Raw genomic sequence first — 23,228 nt, 5'->3', positions numbered from 1 at the left:
GCCCAACCATCAAGGTGTGCTGGTAAATAGGGTGTTGGGTAAGGTAAAGGGAAGACTCGAGAATGACTTCTAGGTTTTTTAGTGTCCAAGTGGAAAGTGGTGCAGTTTGAATTCAGGAGGACCGGGGAAGGAACATGTGGAGCGTGTAAATTAAATGTTCTTTTCTGAACATGTATAGTTGATATGTTTATTAGATATAGAAATAGAAATGTCAAGTGGGCATTTGAAATATCAGAACTGGAGATAAAAATTGAGATTCATCAGCATATTGTATTTTTCAGTGTACTTCCCTCTTTTGTCTCTGACAGGAAAAGGATAGACTGGGTCTGCCTTTTTAGTGCAGTGCCTCTCTCCCAAAATTATAAATTCGTTCAGAGAGAATGACTGTACTAGACAGAAAAAAAAAAGAAAGATGGAGGATGGCCTGTGTTGGTGGCAGTTAGATATACAAGTAAATAATAAGGAGAATGGAGGAAATAGGATGGCTCCCCAAGTAGTACCATTAGTTAATTGGTTTGTAAAAACAGGGGTGTGATGGTTTGCATTTTGGTCCCAATTCTTCATTCTTGTGCCTATTCATGCCCTTTGCCATGTGTCATTACAATGCCCTCCCACACTGGGTATATATCTACCCACTGACTATGAGTCTCATCATGTGACCAACTGCTGATGTTATGAGATCAGAAGCTTAAAAAAGCTCTTCCATAATTGGGCTTCCTTCTGCATCTGCTGTCATCCTGAGAAGGACATGCCTAGCCTGGCCCACTGGTGAATAAGATACAAGCCAAGACACCCCAGCTGGCTAGTTGGCCAAATTAGATCATCTTACAGCCAGCCAACCCCAGACATTTAAACAAATCCAATCAAGGTCAACATCTAGCCAGTCATGTGAGAAATAAACACTTATTTTTGTATATCTCTGAGGTTTTGCAGTTCTGACAATTCATAATTGATACAAGGAAGAACAGGATGGGATGGGGGGAGGATTGATCTGATTTTTCGACATGATAAATGTGAGATGGCTAGTGGCAGCCGGGTATAGGACTCAACAGCCATTAATGTTCTGTGAATCATCAGCATATATGTAGTTCAAGATGTAAGTGTGGATAAGGTTACCCAAGGAGTATGTATAGAATGAGAGGAGGAAATTATGGTGACTGCACCCTGATGAAGGCCTGCGTTTGGAGGAGCCATTGTGATTGACAAGGAATGCTCAGCGACAGCTGGGAAAACCAGAAGAGTGGTGGTGTGAAAACGAGGGTTCAAAAAGGAGGTCCTTGTTAGAACTGCCAAATGCCCAAGAGGTAAGGCAGACATCTTTATAATCATTTTACAAATGAAGAAACTGAGGTTTGGCTAGGGTAATTAGGTTTGCTATGATTATATCAACTAGTAAATAGCAGTAAGGGCGATAGAACCTAGGTCTTTTGATTTTTTTTTTTTTTAAATCCAGGGCTTCATCATTTTTATCATATTGTTTCTCTTCAGTGTGTGCTTCTGATGCCCAATAAATATATTGTTAAAATGATTGTAAAGTATCTTTTATATGTAAAATGTTAAGACATGATAAAATTTCAATATTTAGAGTTATATGAACATTAAATAATAAGAAATATACTGGGGGTGCCAGAAAAATGTATACAAGTGGACACTTTGGTCAACATTGCTCAAGCAGTAGTTCGCTGTAATCAGAAGTGTCTGGATGCTGACGGTAACCACTTTGAGCACCTCTTGTAATTGCAGACGTCAAATATGACTTGTATTCATCTTTTGTTATCAGTATATATACGGTTCCTTTCTTAAAATGTGTATACAATATTTTTTGGCACTCTCTTTATAACTCTGGGCTCCCACTGAGTTTATAACATAGTCATGTTACGTTATTGCATGTTTCCTTCTATTATACATCAATTTTTCTATATCTGATAAATATATTTTTTATGTTGTGATTTTCCTACATGCACTATGGATCAAAAAAGTGACTTTCATGTTAAATATCATGAATTAATAACAATAATGTTGAAATATTTTACAGAGTGAACTTCATGAGCTGGAAAAACAAATAGCATCTGTCTCTGCAGAAACTAAAGAAACAGAAAGGCAAATTTATCAGCAAGATGCTGCTATCGAGAATAGCAAATTGCAGTGTGAAAACCTGGAAACGCAAATCAAATCCTTACATACAGAAAATGTAAAGCTTAAATTTGACATAGACGCAACCCAAGAAGATTTTGAGGAACACAAGATAAGATATAATGAATACTATGCAAAAATAAAAGTGTATAAAGATAGTATGGGGGAGGAAGAAAGCAAATGGTCATTTATGACTGAACTCCATGAAAAACGAGAGCTTGTTAAAAAACTGAAGATAATGAAAGAGGAACTCAGGCAAGATCTCCAAAATCCACAAGGAAACCGGATAAAACAAGTACAGGTTTGAAATATCACTTATTAAAACTTTTTCTAGTACTTGTTTTTTTTCTTTTCTTTTTAGTAAGTACACTTACTATAAGTGATAAATTTATTACTAACTTAATAAAATACCCACAGATGCTCTAACCAGATTCAGAAATTATTTTCAAAACTTTAAAACACTTGGATAAGTACATGAGTTATGTAACAACTGTGCCAAACATGAAAATGCATAAAGAAAATATCCCCAAGTCCCCTGTGGATTAATAAAATACATAGTCATACAAAATCACAGTGAATAAGCAATCCCTTTGTTACAAAAAGTGTGACTCACAAAAATGTGGAAACCCTGCTTTTTAAGCTAATGGATCCCTGACCGATCTAAGTCAATTTAGTATGCTTAATGCTGTTATACAAACAATATGAATTAATAATTGTACCTTAACATCTTTCTATTTCTTTTACTATTTTTTGAAGATAGTGGGAGGTACAAACTTAAAATATCTATCATTTCTTGCTAGAGAATTAGAAATCATCCCTTACACTCTTGCCCAGCAGTTGCCACTATAACTGTCACTATATTATTTTTTATGTCTTATTTTCATTTGGATTTTAGTTCTAAAATTTCACATCTAAGATTTGTTTGTTTGTTTGTTTGGAGAATCATTTTTTATCATTTGTACCATAGAAGTAATATTTTAATCCTATTTATCAAAGTTAAATATGACTAGTTTTCTTAAGTTATAGAAACACTGAAAATCTTGGATTTATATTATTCATTGTTTGATTTGTATATTTTAAATTTTATAAACATACAGGAAGATATTTCAAAGCTAAAGAATAATATTATAACTATAAAAGAGTCTATCATTGAAAAAGCTTGCTTTCTTGAGGAAGAAAAGAAAACACATGAAAAATTAAGAAAAGAAATAGAGGTAAGTCTTTATCTGGATTTCAGTTTTTATGGGACCATTTCTTAAACTTGTATGATGCTCATAATTTCCACAGTCTACTCTCAATTCCCCAAACAGCTAGACAAAAAACAAAACAAAACAAAACAAATAAACAAAAAAAACAAACAAAAGAACTATAAAAAACATTAGATAAGTCCAAATAATTAATAGGTAATTAGAGATAACTCCCCCATTCAAAGATATTGAAATATGAATGTGTTCAGAAAGCACTCACTCCTTTTTAAATCTGGCCTAGAATTCTTCCAGGTCTCATTCCACCAGCAACCTGGTACCCAATTAATGGCTAGCAAGCAGAGGCTTTTGAGCCAAAAATGATGAACATTCCTCGATAGACATCAGACTCCTCAAAATGGACTAAAAGACAATGAAGACATTGGTATTCTAAACCCCTCCAACTTCATATTTGCAATTATTGAGTCCAATTAAAAAAACACTGATATAGAAAATTGAAAGTAAGACTAAACTTGGTAGACTTCTATAGTCATTTTTTAGTTGAAAACAACTAAAGAAAATGTTGAACAAGCTAGCAGAACATTGGGTAAATGGTATGAAAATTCTTTTTTTAAAACATGAACATCCAAAAAACAGTGTAAAAAAATGACTAATAAAGGATTGACAACTAAAACCACAACGACGTCCCATATATATCCCATCAGCTTATCAATATTACAATTGTTAAGATGTGAAGCACCTGAATTCTGATATGTATTGATGTGAGTGTAAATTGGTAAAAGCATTTTGGAAAGGAATTTGACATTACCTAATACTTTCTTTAAGCTAATATACTTTATTGAGGTATAATTGTCATAAGAGTAAGTACACAAATTGTAAGGATTTCGCCTGGTTAACTCTGACTAATGTACATGTACACCCATGTTACCATCACCTAGACCAAGACATAAAACTTTCCCATTATGACCAGAAAGTTCTCTTGGGCCCTTTTGTCAGGCTACCACTATTCTGATTTTTTAAAAACAGGTTTATTATATAATCTACATACCATACAATTCACCTATTTAAAGTGTATAATTTAATTGTTTAAGTTTATGCACAGATAATTTGTAACTAAAGCCACAGTCAATTTTAGAAATGTTTTGTCACCTCAAAAAGAAACCACATACCATTTAGCTATGATCTTCCCATTTGTCTATTGTATTTACCCATATTTTTGCTCTACCAGAGTCTTTTCTTCTTTTCTTATTTCCTAAGATTCCTTCTTTTATCATTTCCTTTCTCTTTAGAAAAGTTCTAATTTCATTATTTTATGATAGGTCTCTGGTCACAAATTCTTAGAGGTTTTTTCATCTGAGAATATCTTGATTTCCCCTTCATTGCTGCCGGATATTTTTGCTGGATATAGAATTCTAGGTTGACAGTTCTTTCTACAGTTGAAAAATATGATGCCACTTCTTTCTGGTCTCCATGGTTTCTAATGAGAAATCCTCTGCTATTTGAATTGTTTTTCTCCGTATAGATAAGGTGTTTGTTTTCTGCTGCTTTCAAGATTCTTCTGTCTTTCGTTTTCAGAAGTTTTATTGTGATGTGTTTTGGCATGAATTTCTTTAGATTTATCCTATTTGGAATACTCTCAGCTTCTTGATTCTGTAGGTTTATGTCTTTTTCCAAATTAGGAGAAATTTAGCTTTTATTTACTTCATTACTTTTCCAGCTTTGCCCTTTCTTTTCTCTTTCCTGGACTCTGATGACACAAATGATAGATCTTTTTTTGTTTTTGTCCCACAGGTCCCTGAGGCTCTGTTCATATCTTTTGTCAGTCTATTTTCTCTCTGTTGTTCTGATTGAGTAATTTCTAGGGTTCTATCTTCATTCATGGATTCTTTGCATTTCCCCTATTTTCTGCTATTGAACCTGGTTCTTGCTTTGATGAGTGGCTTTCTTTTGAAATCTGGACATGTGGTTATTATTTTTTGGATTATTGTTACTTCTGCGTGGTGGTGGAAATTCAGATTCCCTAGTCAGTCTCCATTACCTTTCATGGAGGGATGAAGGACTTCTTGTTACTCCTGGCCAGGAGTGGGAGTTCTGGCTGCCCACTAGGCCTCTGCTGATAACCCTATGGCTATGAGGGGCAGAGGCATCTGGTTACTGTCCCCCATGTGGCCTCCACCATGTGGATGTGGCCTTGTTACTACTGAATGGCGGTGAAAAGCTTGACTCTCCACTCGGTCTCCTCTGACAATCTCTCACTGAGCAGGAGAAGGATGCCTTTTAACCACTAGATGGGGGTAGAAGCCCACGTTCCCCAAATGAGCTTCTCTGACAACAGTGTTTGCCAGAGCCCAGTAAGGTGAAAATTCCTGGCTCCCCAATTAGCCTTCTCTGACACCACCCCTACAGGGCAATTGGGACACTTTGTTAAGAGTCTAGCAATGGTGGAAGTTAGACTTTTCACTCATTCTTTGCTGGTTTGGATGGTGGTGGTGCCATAGTTTTCTTCTGTGGTGTTTGACTTTAATAGAGTAATTACTGTCTAAAAGTTTTCTCTTTTGCTAGGCTGCCCTTTCCTGGTTCTTTGGTTAGAGAGAGCAGGCTTCTTTTGGAGCTTCTTTTTTATCTGCACCGATTGGCATTTCCAGGTTGCTGTCTTCTCCAATATGCACTCTGGGATATATGAGGCAAAGTGAAAACCCAGGGAACTCATCACCATGTCGTGCCTTGGCTCCTGAGGGCCCAGGACAGTTTGCTTTCTTCACTCCATTTTTCAGAAGCTTCTTATGTTTACTTTATATATAATGTCCAGGGTTTCCAGTTGTACTTAGCAGAAGGAATAGGTGTATAATGTATATCTACTTCATCTTGTCAGAAGTATTGGGTATTTTTAATGGTAAAGGGTGATGTAAATGGCCACTGATGTTAGATTTAGATGGAATGTCACTGAGTTGAGACTTCATTTTTTTGATGTTATCATCATTAAACTTTTTACCCTGAAAACTTAATAAACTGGTTTTAAGCTTTCATAATAGGGATACCTCTGTTAATATTCTTTTCGCTTTTTAGTTCTATTTCTATTACCTTTAATACATTTAAAAGTAGTCCTCAATTGTATCACCATATTATGGTTGAGAAAATAAAAATCTAAGACATTAGAGATCATCGATAGTAAATTATAAAATTGAAAGACACGGCCACACTATTGTCTTGAGAACATTTCAGTTTTTCAACAATTCCTCTTATTCCTTGACGAGAATTGATCGTTGATGTGAATTACTTCTTGCTCAAAACAACCAGTTTTTTTTAAAGAGGATAAATTCACATATCTACAGTTTTTATTACTTATTTCTTCTTTTACTGTTTTTTTCTACCCCTTCTGAATGGCTTCAGCCATGGCCTTGGTGTATGTAGCTCATGGTCATCTTTTGCCTGCATTATAGCATTCTTTCATTCTAATCTTTAATGCTTTCAAAAATTTTGTGCTTTGCATGGTTTCGTTTTGATAATAATGTTGCTTTTTACATTTTATTTTTTTTTTGGTTCAGAAGAAATGAAAATGGTTTTTGAAGTTTACATATTTTTTAGTCAAATAAATATTTTGGTAATTTTAGGCCATATCTAAATGCAAGAAGTATTTCCAAATATTTATCCCCAAGTGCCTTTTTGCCCCAGTCTATTGTCTGTCTTGAGATAGATAGATAGATAGATAGATAGATAGATAGATAGATAGATAGAAATTTAGAAGAAGGAGTCTATAAATAAGAGAGAGGAAAATAAAGATAAGTTATGAGCCATGTAAAAGTTGGGGAAGCAAAATATAAAGCATACAAAAACAAAACTTCAATACAAAGTATTAAGCGACAATTAGTGATTTTTAGTTCAAGGTTAAAAAAATGTCATTTGCCAAATCTAAGAGTTTTCAGGGAGAGGAGATTAGAGCAGTGAGAGTCTTTTTAGCAAATGATTGCTACAAGCAATATTTTGTGACAATAGACATTGTGTAAAGCATTTTGTGAGTCATTGATGGTTACTCTTGCCTAAATTTTGTACAATCTTAACTCCAAATGTAACAGGATAGGACAAATTTAGAGCACTTTCAGAGCTATTCAGGGTCCAGAACAAAATATGTTTGACTTGCTACAATACAACATGCATCTTATAATTAACTAATGCATTAATACGGGCCTACCTCATTCTTTTTAACTGCTGCAAAATATCCCACAGTGTGGCTATACCTTAATTGATTTAACTATGCCACAAGTGATAGACATTAAATAGTTTCCCGTGTTTCATTATTAAAAATAATGTAGTGAACATTATAGCACGTATACCCTTTGCACCAAGAAGTAGAATTACTCGGCGATAAGACAAAGTCCATGATCTTTCTATTACTTACTATCTTTTCTTAATAATTATCATCACAAATACTACTACTACTACTAGTAATAATAATAATAATAATAATACTAGTAATAACAATAAGAATAAAATAGTACTATGGATTCTTACCCACCTTCGCATGACCCTCATTGAACAAATATTAAAATTGGCCTTATTGAGAGCCCCCAATCTCCATATTAACTTCCTTCACATACTTGGCTCTAACTTGAGTGCACATGCATGGGGGCTAAAGTTTCAAGGAGCACAGTGGAGAAACCACAGCTGCAATATTGAAGAGCTAAGCTGAGATTTTTAGCATGTACACAGTACGGTATCTGCCCACTGCCCATGGCTGTCACACCTTAGCAGTAAAGGTCGTACTCAGAACTAAGAACTGAGACAAAGCTGGACTAAGAACAAGACTTGGACGTCAGAACAAAACTGAGACACACTTACAAAAGTATAAAATAAGGTCTCATAAGTTCAAGATGGTCCACCAGTAATTTAACAGAACAAAACTCAACACTTTTCAGAGGAAAATAACAGAATCCGGAGTTTGCACTATATGTACAATAGTCAGTTAATAATAAAACCTTCTTAGACGTATAAAGAAATAATAAAGTATTACCTATAAATAAGAGAATAATTAATACAAACGATTACAGTTGACTCAGTAGATTTTAGACAAGGACTGAAACTTGTGATAAATCTGTTATATATCCTACAGGAAAAAACTCGGCTATGACGGAAAAGAGAGAATTTTAATAATGTAAAAGAATCAAATGGAAACCTTAGCGCTAAAAAAAAGCTGAAAACAATTCATTGGGTGGTATTAACAAGTTAGGCACAACAGAAGGCAAGGTCCTTCTTGAACTTGACAAATCAGCATTCGTCAAAGCAAGCACACAGAGAAAATGAACAAAACGTTGAAAAAATGCTCAGAGCCACGTTGATTTGTGGGACCATGTTCAGCAATGTTACATGTGGGAAATTAGAGTCCCAGAAATAGAGAAGAGAGAAAAAAAAAGAACAGAAAAATATTGGCAAAAATTTTTCCAAACTTGAAAAAGAATAACTCGTAGATTCAAATTTTGCAAGCTTAAAAACTTAGTAAACCCCAAGCAGGATAAATATAGAAAAAAATGACATCTATAGAAATTGTCAAGCTACCAAAAACCAAATAAAAAGAAAAATATCTTAAAGGCAGCCAGAAATAAAGTCACATGATTTACACAAGAACAATGATTAGAATACTTACTGATTTTTCTAAATAGATTTTATGTTTTAGAGCAGCTTTAGGTTCACAGCAAAATTGAATGGAAAGTACAGAATTTCCATATGCCCACTACTCCCCTAAAGCCTCCTCCAAGTCTCCTCCACTGTCAGTGTCCCCCACCAGATGGAACATTCCTTTCAAATGATAAACTTACATTGACATGGCAATATCACCCAGAGTCCGTAGTTTACGTTAGGGTTTACTCTTGGTGTTGTGCCTTCTATAGGTCTTGAAAAATGTGTAATGACATGTATTCATCATTACAGTATCACATAGATTCCTTGCCCTAAAAATCCGCTATGCTCTGCTCTTCCTCCTTCCCTCCCTTCTTTTCCTCTCCTCTAATCCCTAACTAAACTACTGATCTTTTTTTCCCACGACTTTGCTTTTTCCAGAATGTCATAGAGTTGGAATTATGTAGTATGTAGACTTTTCAGACTGGTTTCTCTCACTTAGTAATATGCCTTTAAGGTTCCTTATGTTTTTTTCATGGTTTGATAGCTTTTCTTTTCTTTTTTACAGTGCCAAATAATACTCTGTTGTCTGGCTGTACCACATTTTATCTGTTCATCTACTGAAGGATATCTTGGTTGCTTCCAAGTTTGGGCAATTATGAATAAAGCTGCTATAAACATTCATGTACAAGTCGTGATACAGACATAAGATTTCAACTCATTTGGGTGAATACCAAAGAATTTGGTTACTGGATTGCGTGGTAAAAGTATGTTTAGTTTTGTAAGAAACTGCCAAACTGTTTTCCAATGTGGCTCTACCATTTTGCATTCCCACCAACAATGAATGAGAGTTTCTGTTGCTCTACATCCTCACCAGCATTTGGTTTTGTGAGTTTTCCAGATTTGGGCATTGTAGTAGGTGTGTAGAGATATCTCATTGTTGTTTTAATTTGCAAATCTCTGGTGACATATAACGTGGAACATCTTTTCATTTGCTATTTGCCATCTGTATATCTTTTTTGATGAGGTGTCTATTCAGGTCTTTGGTCCATTTTTTAAAAATAGTATGGTTGGTTGGTTTCTTATTGTTGAATAAATTGTCTATCTTTATCTATTTTAAATAACAGTCATTTTTCAGATGCATCTTTTGCAAATATTTTCTCCCTGTCTGTGGTTTGTCTTGTCATTCTCTTGTAGTGTCTTTTACAGAGCAGAAGTTTTTAATTTTAATGAATTCCAGTTTATCAATTATTTCTTTCATGGATTATGCCTTCTGAGTTGTATCTAAAAAGCTGTGCCATATCCAAGGTTATCTAGGTTTTCTCCTATGTTCTCTTCTAGGAGTTTTATAGTTTTGTGTTTCACATTCAAGCCTATGATCCATTTTGAGATAATTTTGCGACATGTGTAAGATCTGTGTCTAGATTCATTTTATTTTGAATAAGTAAATGAACATCCAGTTGTTTCAGCACCAATTTTTTGAAGAGATTCTCTTTGCTTTTTTGTATTGCCTTTGCTTCTTTATCAAAGGCCAGTTGACTATTTTTATGTGGGTCTATTTCTGGGCCCTCTATTATGTTCCATTGATCTACCTGTCTCTTTTTTTCTTTCCATTGCCACACTATCAAAATTACTATAACTTTATAGTAAATCTTGAAGTCAGATACTATCAGTCCCCCAACCTTGTTCTTCCCTTTCAATATTATGTTGGCTATTCTGGGTCTTTTGCCTTTCCATATAAACTTTAGAATCAGTTCATTAATGCCTACAAAATAACTGGAAGGGATTTTGACTGAAATTGCACTGAATCTCTTGCTCAAGTTGGGGAGTACTGATAACTTTATCCATGAACGTGGAGTAACTCTCCATTTATTTAGTTCTTCTTTGATTTTTTGTTATCAGAGTCTTATAGTTTTTCTCATATACATCATCTTTTGTTAGACTTACACCTACGTGTGTAATTTTTGGAGGGTGCTAATGTAAATGGTTATTGTGCTTCTCATTTCAAATTCTACTTGCTCATTTTTGGTATATAGGACAGTGATTGACTTTTGTACATTATCCTTGCATTCTTCAACCTTGCTATAATTTATTACTGATTTTTTTAAAAAATTATAAAAAGTAGAGGTCAGTAAAAAATAGTAGGCATCATTAAATTCTGAAAGAAGGAAAAAAAAACTGTGGAACAATGATTCTATATGAATTTTATACCTAGTGAAAATATTTATCATACATGAAAGTCAAGAAAGGGATTTACTTATCAACAAAAGCTGATGGATTTTGTTTCCAGTAGACCTCTTACAAAAAATACTAAAGAAAGTTCTTAAAGCTGAAAAGGAAATTATACCAAGAAGTAATTAAAAGCACTGGAAATGGGAAATATATGAATAAACAAATGAGTCTTTCATTTCTCAAATTATTTAAAGGTTAATTCATGCTTTAAAATTAAAACAATGTATTTTGAGTTTTGTGACATATACAGAAGTAAAACATATCTCAATAATTGCCTTTTCTGTCACCATGTATATGACCCCCTATACCTTTTTCAATTTTCCCTCATCACCTTTTTCCTTTGGTAACTGACATACTGTTGTCTATGTCTATGAGTTTTTTGTTTGTTTGTTTTGTTTGTTTATTTGTTGCTTTCTATTTTATATTCCACACATTAGTGAAATCATATGGTTTTCGTATATTTTATTTTCAGGTGCACATGCAACATTCACCAAGATAGACAATCTACTGGATGATAAATTTGAAATAATTTTATATTCTTTGATCACAATAGAATTCAATTAGAAATCCATAAAAATAAAAGCTAAAAGATTTATATGATCTGTAGAGAAAACAGAATATAATTTACAATAGCTAAGATATGGAAGCAACCCAAGTGTTTATTGATAGCTGATTGGATAAAGAAGATGTGACACATATGTACAATGAAATCTTACCATTTTCAACAACATGGATGGACCTAGAGGACATTATGTTAAGTGAAATAAGTCAGACAGATGAAGACAAGTACCATATGATTTCATTAATATGTGGAGTCTGAAAAACTCAAATTAAACGAATGAACAATAACAACAACAACATCAGAAACAAACTGATAGATACAGAGAACAAACTGGTGGTTGCCAGATGAGAGTGGGTAGGGGGATGGATGAAAAAGGTGAAATGGATTAAGAAGTACAAATTGCCAATTATTAAAATAGTCATGGGGATGTAAGTACAGCATAGGGAATATAGTCAGTAACATTATAGTAACTACGGATGGTGTCAGGTGGGCACTAGACTTACTGGGGTGGTCACTTTGTAAGGTATATAAGTGTCTAGTCATGATGTTACATTCCTGAAACTAATATAGTATTGTATGTCAACTGTAACTGAAAATAAATTTAAAAAAAATAAATCAATATAAGTAAGATAGCTAGAAAATAAATAAACGTTTCAAAATTGGGCATTACAATTCTAAACTCATGAGTCAAAGAAAAAAATCACCAGAATTATTAGAAAATATTTGAAATTGAATGATAATGAAAGCACAATATATGAAAAATGGTTGAGTATAGTGAAAGCAGTGGTTAGAGGAAAATTTACACCTTTAAATGCCTCTGTTAGAACAGAAAAAAGCACTTATCTAGGCTTTCACCACAAAAGACTAAAAGAAAAAGAATAAACCCAGCCAAAAACAAATGGAAGGAGTGAAATGATAACTAGCAGAAATCAGTGAAATAGAAAACAAAAACTAGAGGAAAAATAATCAACAAAGCCAAAGTTGAAAAAACTAATAAAATAGATACACCATAGCACACTGATAAAGAAAAGAAAGGATAGTATGGACATTACTTCAGGTTCTATAGACTTAAAAGTGTGATAAAAGCCTATTATGAATAAATTTATGTCAATAAATTTGACAACTTAGATGAAATGGGCATGTTCCTTGAAAAACACACCTTCCATAACTAACACAAGATGAAATTACTTTTATGTTTACGCTTATGATCCATTTCAAATTAAGCTTTATAAACGGTGTGGGGTAGAACTCAGTAAAATTGAATTCATAGTTAAAACCCTGCCCATGAGGAAAGCTTCAGACTGACATGGCTTCACTGGTGAATTCTGTCACACATTTAAGGAAGAAATAATGTCCAGCCTATTCAAACTCCTTCAGAAAATGGAAAGAGAGCTCTTCCCAACTCATTTTAGAGGGCCAGTATAACCCCGATACAAAAGGGAACAGGAGCATTAGCAGAAGAGACATTACAGGTCAATGTCCCTCATGAACATAGATGCAAAATTCCCTATCAAAATATTTTCCAATTGAATTCAGCTATATATAAAATGGCTAATCCCTCATGACAAAACAGAGTTTATACCAGGAATGCAGTTGGTTCAACTTTCAGAAAGCAAACGATGTTATTTACCACATTAACAAAATGAAGGAGATAAAAGGATATACCTAACTCAATAGTTGCAGAAACAGCATTAGAAAAATTCACCCATTTATAATAGCAGTTCTTGGCAAATTAAGAATAGAAGGGAACATTCTCAACCTGATAAGTGGCATCTATAAAAAACTTACAGCAGCAACATATTTATTGATGAAATTTTGAATGCTTTTTCCCTAAGATTGGGAATAACGCAAAGATGTCTTATCCCATTTCCTCTATGAAATATGCTGGAGGTCATACTCAGTTCTCTAAGACAAGAAAAAAATATATAAGGCATAAAGACTGTAAAGAAGTGAAACTGTCTTTATTCACAGACCGCACGATTGCTTTTATAACAAATCCTAAGGAATACACACACACACACACACACACACACACACACACACACACACTAATAAACCAGTAAGTGAATTTAGTAAGGTCTGAGGAAAAAAGATAAAAATACAAAAATCAATAGTATTTCTATGTAGTTTCTATGTAGTAGCAATAAACAACTGGAAAGTGAAATGAATGAAACTCTTTTTTATTAACCCTAAAGAACATAAAATACTTGCCAATAAATTTTCTGAAAAAAAGTGTAAACTTTTACATCTACAAGGAAAATATATCTGAGAAATTAAACACTACTAAATAAATACAGTGATATACTAGATTCATGGTCTACAAAACTCAGTATTTTTAAAATGTTAACTTTCCCCCCAAAATGATCTATGGTTTCAACACCATTCCATGAAACTCCCAGTAAGATTTTTTTTGTAAAAATTAAGCTGATTTTAAAATGCCTATGCAAATGCAAAAGAACTAGTTAGCCAAAACAATCTTGAAAAAGAATAAAGTTGTAATACCCTACCTATTAGTAAGATTTATTATGAACCTACAATTATCAAGAAAGTGTATACTGTTAAAAAGAATAAATAAGTGGACCAATGGAACAGAATAGAGTTCAGAAATCAATTACGCTTTGTAAATTTTACAAAGGTTTCAAGATAATTCAATGAAGAAGGAAAGCCTTATCATAAGTGGTATTGGAACAACTGGGTGTCTGTATGGAAACAATGACCCCTATACTTACTTCACAACATACACAAAACTTCATTTGAAATGGATCAGAGATCTAATCATAAAAGCGAAAATCGTTAAGCTTCTAGGAGAAACCTTAGGAGAATATCTTCATTATGCTGGATTAAGCAAAGATTGCCTAGGACACACAATACGTACTAACCATAAAGGGAAGAAAAAAAAAAAAACGATACATTGATTGAACTTCAAAACTTCTGTTCTTCAAAAGGCAACATCAAGGAAATGAAAGGACAAAATCAAAGGAGTAAAAATATTTTCAATACATATAGCATAGAAAGGACTTATATCCAGATCTTGTATATAAAGAACTCCTACAGTTATTTTTTAAAAATAGGTAAAATATGTAAACAGAAATTTTACAAAAGAAGGCATAGGATGGCCAATAAGTACATGCAAAGATACTTGGCATCTTTAACCATCAAGAAAATGAAAATTAAAACCACAATAAGATACCATTTCACATGTAATAGAATGGTGAAAATTACAACAAATGATAATACCAAATTTTGCCAAGGGTGTGGAGCAACTGGAAATTTCTTGCATTTTTTTGTTGAGATTATAAAATGGTGCCACTGCTTTGGAAAATGGTTTGGCAGTTTCTTAAAAAGTTAGCATACACCACCTACCCCAGCTCTCAGCAATTCCCTCCTAGGTGTTTAGTGAACAAAAATGAAAACATATATCTTTGAAAAAGCTGACATATGAAGGCTGATAGAAGCTTTATTCATAATAGCTCTAAGATAGAAACATCACAAAGGTCCCTCAAAAGAAGAATGGATAAGCAGATTGTGGTATATTCTGATAATGGAACACTAGTCAGCAATAAAATGAATGAACTACTAACACACAACATGGATGTATGAATTTGTCAAAACTCATTGAACTGCACACTTAAAAATCTGTATATTTATACTTCCATAAAAATATTTAACCGTACTTTTTTGAGTGAAGAGCTTCAGCAAAGAGAAGTTACATGACATGTTTAAGTGGCAGCAAGTGAGTTCCAGGTCTTTTAAGTGCAGTATATTCTCCACGGTAAAACAGCCACATCACGTGAATGTCTGTTACATGTGTGGAGAAATTGAGAACAATATAGAATTTGGCAACATATTTTACATAACGTTCTTCTCAGAATAGGGTAGCAGCTGTTTGATTTACAAAAACTGTCTCATTTTATTTATGTATGTATTCATTAATTCATTCAACACATTCATTGAGTTCACACTATGTGCCAGTTACTCTTTTAGGTTCTGACAGTAGAATGGTGAACAAAATAAATGGTTAAAAATCCCTGTCCTCATGGAACTTGCATTCTAGGTGGTGAGATAGACATCACAAGATATATAAGTAAGACATAGCACTAGCTGTGGCTGGGGGTCTAGAGTTTCACTAAGGGGACCTTGTACGTCTCTATTCTGAGCCGTTGTGTAGTCATTTCATAGCTTAACTATTGAAGAATAATTTCAGAAGCAGGCTAATATGCAACCAACCACATTTACTGATTAATAAAAAATTTGTTCCAATTATTTTATTTCTGTTAATGTATTTTATGAACACAATTCTATGAACATGCATTGTGACTGTATTCTCCTAATGAATGTATTCTATTGGCTATGTCAATGCACATATATATCAATGGATATATATCCTCTTAAACATATTCGATGTATAAAAAATCTTCTTTTGAATAGAGCTTCATTATTTAATATAATATTTCAGTTTATTCTATATTTATTTCTAATCCTTTTAAAGTCATTTTCTATTTTGCCAACACATCAGCCAGCTTAGTTCACCAATTTGAATGAATTATCTGAATTTGCAGAATTACCAAACACCAAAAACTTAGAAAGACGTATAAAGTTCATGGCAATTTATGTGAAGTATGAGTTGACAAGTCTTCACTTTGTTCTTATAGCCATGCTTTGGAATGCTTAGTGTGTTTCAGTTCCAGGTCCCCTGCTCTGCTGCAGAAATGTGTTTCAATATAATTGGTTTCCTTTGTCATCTTGTGTGTTTTATTTTATGCATTTAAAAACATTATTCTAAAGAGTCCATAGTCTTCACCATACTGTCAGAATGATTCATGTACACTTAAAACCTATGTAATTTTACTAACCATTGTCACCCCAATAAATTTAATTTAAAAAAACAGGAGACATTTACAAAGAGATAAAATTAATTCCATAATAAAGTGGGATGTATTATTAAAAAAAAAAAGGATCCATGGCATAATAAAGGTAAAGAACCCAGAGCTAAGGGAAGAGCTGGGAAAGAGAGGGGAATTTTTGCTGGTGGAAAAACAGAGATGAAAAAAAGAATAATTGGCACGCAGTATATCCCCGTCAGCATATAGCACCATCTGGGTCGCAGCAAGAATAGCTGATGGGGAGACAGGTCGGGGACAGAGCCTTAAGGCTCCAGAAACGCAGAACCTTGTATCCCTATATCCCTTTTAGGCTATAAACTTATTTTTGGCATATCAGTTCTTTTGATAAATTTGGTGAATTGGTGTTTTGACAAATTAATCCTTATTTGAATTGACTTAGAACCAGCCTCCTGACTTTCTAGGGCACCCCCTTCAGTGGATAGAGAAATAAAAAGGTAACATCCCTATTACTCTATCAGTTCATTTATAAGTGGGTGTTTTACTGCAATGAAATGCCCTTCACATCCACTAGGATGGCTATGATTAAAAAAGACATAATAAGTATTTTCAAGCATGTGAAGAAATTGGAACCCTCACACATTTATCATGGAGATGTGAATGTGGAAAGTAGCCTGGTAGTTCCTCAGATGGTTAAGCATAGAGTCACCATATGACCCAGTCATTCCACTCCTAGATATATACCCCAGACGAGTGAAAACGTGTGTCCACACCAAAACTTGTACATGAATGTTCATAGCAGCATTGTTCATATTAAGCAAAAAGTGGAAACAGTTCAAATGTTCATCAACTGATAAAATGGATGAATAGAATGTAGTATATCACACAACAGAATAAAAGAGAATGGAGCACTGACACCTGCTAAAACATAGATGCTAAGTGAAAAAAGCCAGTCACAAAAGATCCCATGTGATTCCATTTTATAAAATGTGCAGAATAGGCAAATCTATATAAAGACAAAGCAGTTCAGTAGTTGCCTAGTGCTAAGGGTGGTGTGGGGGAACGGGGAGTCAATGCGATGGGTACTAGGTCTCTTTCTGGGCTAATGAAAATGTACTAAAATTGATTGTGGTGATGGCTGCACAACCCTGTGAATATACTAAGAGCCACTTTTTACACTTTAAAGGATGGATTGTGCAGTATGTGAATTATATCTTAATAAAGCTGTTACAAAAAAGGCTGGGTGCTCTTTGTACAGCCAGCACCAGTATCAGGAATTTGGACTTTTTGACTTTTCTGTGACCTGAGGCCAAAGCTCCTGCACTTTCCACTGTACTCACTGACTTCCAGTGTGGCACTGTCTGGCTCAGCATAAATACTGATCTACTTAATGTCTGGGAAATGCACCACAGGACCTAAGTGTTTTAGATCAGTGGGTCTGTGTTTCCCTGAAACACTCACACAGGAAATAGAACCGTTGCTCTGGATTGGTAACTGCCTGATAAGTAGAAGGTACTCCAGCACGGATATTTCACTTGAGTTCAAATCCAAAATACCATCACTTGGTAGCTGTAAAACCTTGGTCAAATCACTTAAACTCTTTGATCTTTGGTTTCTTTATACAAAAATGGGGTAATGGTATCTACATCATGGGTGTGACAAAAATTTAATTATATGTAAAAAGCTCTCAGCACAGTAACAGGTAATGTTGAATAGTTATAATTACTGTTTATATTTATTATCATTATTATTTACAGTGAATAATTTCTAATAAAGTGCTTTCCTCTTTAGAGTAGTCAAAATATCCTTTAAGGTTGTTTACTGTTTATCCTTCTCAAGCCCTGTTGACGTGTAATCTTCTTTTAATAGGTACAACATAAGAGATATGGTGCAATTCTTAAGCGTTTGCATTGTCAGGTGAACAAGCTTCAGTCAAATAGAAGACAGTGGCAATGGAACATTCAACAATTAGAAAAAACAGCAGCTGAACTAAGAAGATGCATTGCAATGAAAGATTAACCTGTCCCTAGAGCAATGCAGAACACACAGTATGCCAAGAAAACCTTACAGGACAGGATGCAGAGAAATCCTTTGGATTCTTTTTTTTACTCTTATTGATTTTTACTAAAGTATAATTGACCAACAGTATTACATTTGTTGCTACATATATAATAGTAGTGGTGCTATCATTTACATACCACTATCAGAGGTTTGTCTTCATGACACACACAGAGGGGGCCAAAAAAATGTATACACATTTTAAGAAAGGAAAAAAACTGTATTATAATTACACTGATGGTAACCACTTTGAGCACCTCTTGTAAGCAGAAGTCAAATGTGACTTGTATTCATTTTTTTATTGGTGTATATTATTACAATTTTAATACAGTTTTTTTCTTCCTTAAAATGTGTATACATGTTTTTGGCACCCTTTGTATATTTTCTCTTTTTTGAATCAGTCATTATTTGTTAAAGTACCTTCCAACACTGCAGGAGACAGCAGTAGATAGACAATCGGAACTCTTGCAGAATCGTGGGTAATTCGATGAATACTTTTCATGTATAAGATGTACTCATGAATGCCTGTTTATAAATATATTGCCTTTACTATTATACGAAGTAAAAATTCAGAGGAAAAGAAACACTTGAATTTACAATGATTTAAATTGTTAAGATATTTAAATAGATGTCTGTTTCAAACTTTTTATTAGTACTTGTTTTCTTACTACTGTCTTCACAGCAGTCCATAAATATTCACATTTACAATAATGTTGTTATATGTTCAATGTCTCAGATATTTTTCTTAGTTTTCTCTTCCATACAGAAGGTAGCAATCATTTTTCTTTGTTATTAGATAACATTTTTAGAATGTTGCAAAGTATAAATTTTTTTCATGTTTCTGTCTGGAAATTTTCTATTATTGTTCTATGACTAAAATAACATCGTGTAAGGCAAACATACAAGCTCTTAAAAGAAGTGTTAACCAGTATAGACTAAGTATTTTTTTTCATTGAAAGACAAGTGCTATGTCCATGGCAACAAATCAAAATTTAACTTGTCCTTTTTAAGATAAAAGTGCTCCTTTTCATGGCTCCATTGAATCAAATTTTTAGGAGCAGAAACAAAGCATTAATTATTGAATGCATGGTTTTTTAATTTTTATTTTTCAATTTTCAATTACAGTTGAAATTCAATATTATATTAGTTTCAGGTGTACAACATAGTGGTTAGACATTTATATAACTTATGAAGTGATCTCCCAATAAGTCTAGTACCCACCTGGCTGTCACCATACAGTTACTACAATATTATTGATTATATTTACCATACTGTACTTTATATCCCCATGACTATTTTTATAACTGCCAATTTGTATTTCTTAATCCCGTCACCTTTTTCATACCTGCCCACCCCCCCAAATTCCTTCCCCTCTGGCAACCATCAGTTTGTTCTCTGTACCTGAGTGTTTCAATTTTGTGCATTTATTTTGCTTTTAGATTCCACATATAAGTGAAATCATATGGTATTTGTCTTTCTCTGTCTGACTTATTCCACCTAGTATAATACCCTTTGGTCCATCCATTTTGTTGCAGATTGTTAAGTTTTTATTCTTTTTTATGGCCAAATAGGAATACATACTTTTTAAATATTTGCTTTAGGATTTAGTGATCTCAAATCAACAATATCAAAATGATATCTCAAGTTCATAATTTTCTCTTAATGTCTAATATTAATAGTCTTATTATGAATTAACATAGTTTATTATGGCTAACACTTTAAATGGCTTATGCTGTAGTACAATCAGCTTTGGTCCATGACTCTGAAACACAGCTGTGACTAAAAACAGTTAAACCTGTGGATTGTGGAGTGAACCCACTATGCTCAGCTGAATACAAAGCTGAGCCAAACATGTATTATATAAAAACATATTTAAATGTAATTTGCATATTTAAAAGGCTCATCTTATAGTTATACTTTATTTGCAGTTCATAAATTTCTAGTTTTAAAACTTTTTAAGTTTATAATCAGTTTCAAAATATTTGTAGAAAATAGCTAACACCTTGAGCTATGTTTTTGGAAGTTTATTTTATAATGAGCAATAACGAAGATAGGTTTAATATGCTTAAAATAATGCCTTCTATTTGAGAAAGTAATTTTCAATGTAGTTTTTTAAAATATCAATGGTAATAATATATGTACCTATTTTAAGTTTTGTGACAATTTAAAGAATTATTTGAAAGAGAAAACTTTTCCCTTACTCTTCAAAAGCATTTCAGGTGATGGAGGCTTTCAGATTAATCAAGAACTAAAACTCGAGGTATCCTCAAGCCTGATAATATATTATAGTTAGAGGATATAATATTTTAACATGGTCACAAACTCTAAAGTTAGAAAATTAAAGTAATTTGAAAAATTTCTCTATAACTGAATCTAGCTTAGAATATGAGCTCTTCTGCTTAATGGTCTTTCTCACTTATACTTTGGAAGACAGTTCGGTGATTTACAAAACTAAAGGTACTCTTAACACATGATCCAGCAATCACAGTCTTCATTATTTATGCAAAGGAATTGAAAACTGATGTCCACACAAAAACACACATGCTTATAACGGCTTTATTCATAATTGCTTAAACCTTGAAGCAACCAAAATATCCTTTTGTAAGTGAATGGATAAATAATCTGTGGTCCATCCAGACAATGGAATATTATTTATTGCTAAAAACAAATGAGTTCTCAAACCATGAAAAGACATGAAAAACCTTAAGTGTATATTTACATTTGCATTACATATGAGAAAGAAGCCAACCTGAAAAGGCTACACACTGTGTGATTCCAACTCTATGACATTCTGGAAAAGGTAAAACTATGGAGACAGTAAAAAAGATCAGTGGTTGCCTGGTCTGGGGGCAGTGGGGTTGGAGGAGAGATGAATAGGGAGAGCACAGAGGGCAGTATACTATCATACTCCATGATAATGGATACCTGTCATTACCCATGTCTCCAAACCTATAGAATGGACACCCAAAAGAGTGAACCTTAAGGTGAACTATGGGCTTTAGCTGATTATGTGTTGGCGTAGAGTCATCCTTGGTAAAAAGCAGTGGACCACTCTGGGAGTGATGTTAACAATGGAAGAGGCGGTGCATGTGCAGGCGGCGTGTACACGGGAAACTTCTGTACTTCCACTCCATTTTGTTGCAAACCTACAACTTCTCTAAAAAAAATTAGGTATTTTTAGAAATAAAAAAGCCCCCAATTGCACAGATAATACTATGTGAGCATTCATGTCAGTAAAGGCAAGTGAGATCCTGCTGAAAAAAATTGCTTTGGAACCTTTTAAAGTTCACATAGATGATTGCAATTTAAACTCTGAGTTTTGTATCATCTTGCGTGGAACATGGAATCCCTTGTTCATAAAAATCATTAAGTCCTATATGAATACTATGGACATTTCAGACCTTTTTTGGGGAAGGGGTGGGTTCAGTAGTTTCAGAAGATCTTGTGGTTTTGCAACTAAAAACTGTTTGATTTGTTAGTTGCTCATATTTTCAATATTATAAATACTTAATTTTCATTAACTAAGATAATGATTACTAAAGCTAATGACCAGAAGCTAGAAGTTCCATGCCTGTGTAAAATAACCCATGCTATATTTGTTTATTTCAATTTATAATGTATTTCTAAGGGAAAGGTTTGTTTTATTTTACTTTTGTGATAAATTTATCAGTGTAAGGAACAGGTTCTATATCACATTAGCTACCAAATAACGCTCCTAAATGTTACTGAACTATGACCCAAGCCAGGAAAAAGAAATTGACGCAGAAACTAATAGCACAATAGATTTATCCAATGCATAGTGAAGAATTGGATGCTCCGAATTGCTTTTTTCTCTTCTGTAATGTTCCATTGAAATGATGGCTGTGGGATCTAGGTCTTGAGAAAAATAAAAATAGCATATGATTTGGTAAAGACAAAGTTCTGTTTACACAATCCAATGAAAACAGACTTGAAGTAATGAACCTTCAATCTCCTAATTGATGAGATGGTGTATTCCAAAAGCAAAACCAGAGTTCATGTGGTAAAAAGTTTTTAAATTCTTCTTATCTCAAAAGCTCTCTGGCAGAACAATCATGTTAAATTGGAATAAAATTACAGATATTTGCCAGTATCACTCAGTCACAGGGCACAAGGTAATTTAGAAGCAATGATAATCTGCTGCCAGTCTAAGATACATTTGCAAATATTTCTGTCTGAAATGTTTATCAAGAAGTATAATCCACCTCATCTACTATTATTTATTACGCCCCATGACATTATTTTAAATAGAGTAGACATATGTAATCCCCATGCTTCCATTGGAGAAACATCCTCAAGGGTTCTCAAGATTGTTCCTCCTAGAATCCATAGTGCTTGTTTGTGCATACGACATGGAAAAAAAATAGCAAGCCTGCAATTCGCATCAGCTGTTTTGTTTTCAGTGACTAGTGTTAAATAACTCACGTGCAGTCATCTCAGTACATCAACTGGGCTGAAAATATCACACAACTTTCTTTTCATCTACCCTTTCCATAGAGACTCTATACAGCCATTATTAAGTGTCTGTCATTCCTTGGAGTGAGACCTTTTTGAGGGCGCTGCATCCTT

General features: G+C 33.7%; 1 protein-coding gene across 1 annotated transcript in view; it reads left to right on the top strand.

Moving 5' to 3' along the window:
- The window catches only part of CCDC122 (coiled-coil domain containing 122), a 42,781-nt gene extending 22,674 nt beyond the window's left edge, over positions 1–20,107 (top strand). The window contains exons 7-9 of the mRNA XM_081045723.1: positions 2,036–2,434; positions 3,231–3,347; positions 18,453–20,107. Of these exons, the coding sequence (XP_080901849.1) occupies positions 2,036–2,434; positions 3,231–3,347; positions 18,453–18,602 (666 nt within the window). The 3' untranslated portion in view covers positions 18,603–20,107. The remainder of the gene's footprint in view (positions 1–2,035; positions 2,435–3,230; positions 3,348–18,452) is intronic.
- Positions 20,108–23,228: the final 3,121 nt, after the last annotated feature.

This window comes from Rhinolophus hipposideros (genome assembly GCF_964194185.1).
Source record: "Rhinolophus hipposideros genome assembly, chromosome: 4".
Classification (NCBI taxonomy): Eukaryota; Metazoa; Chordata; class Mammalia; order Chiroptera; family Rhinolophidae; genus Rhinolophus; species Rhinolophus hipposideros.
Note: the sequence above shows the minus strand (reverse complement) of the source record. Positions and strands in the feature narration are given on the sequence as shown.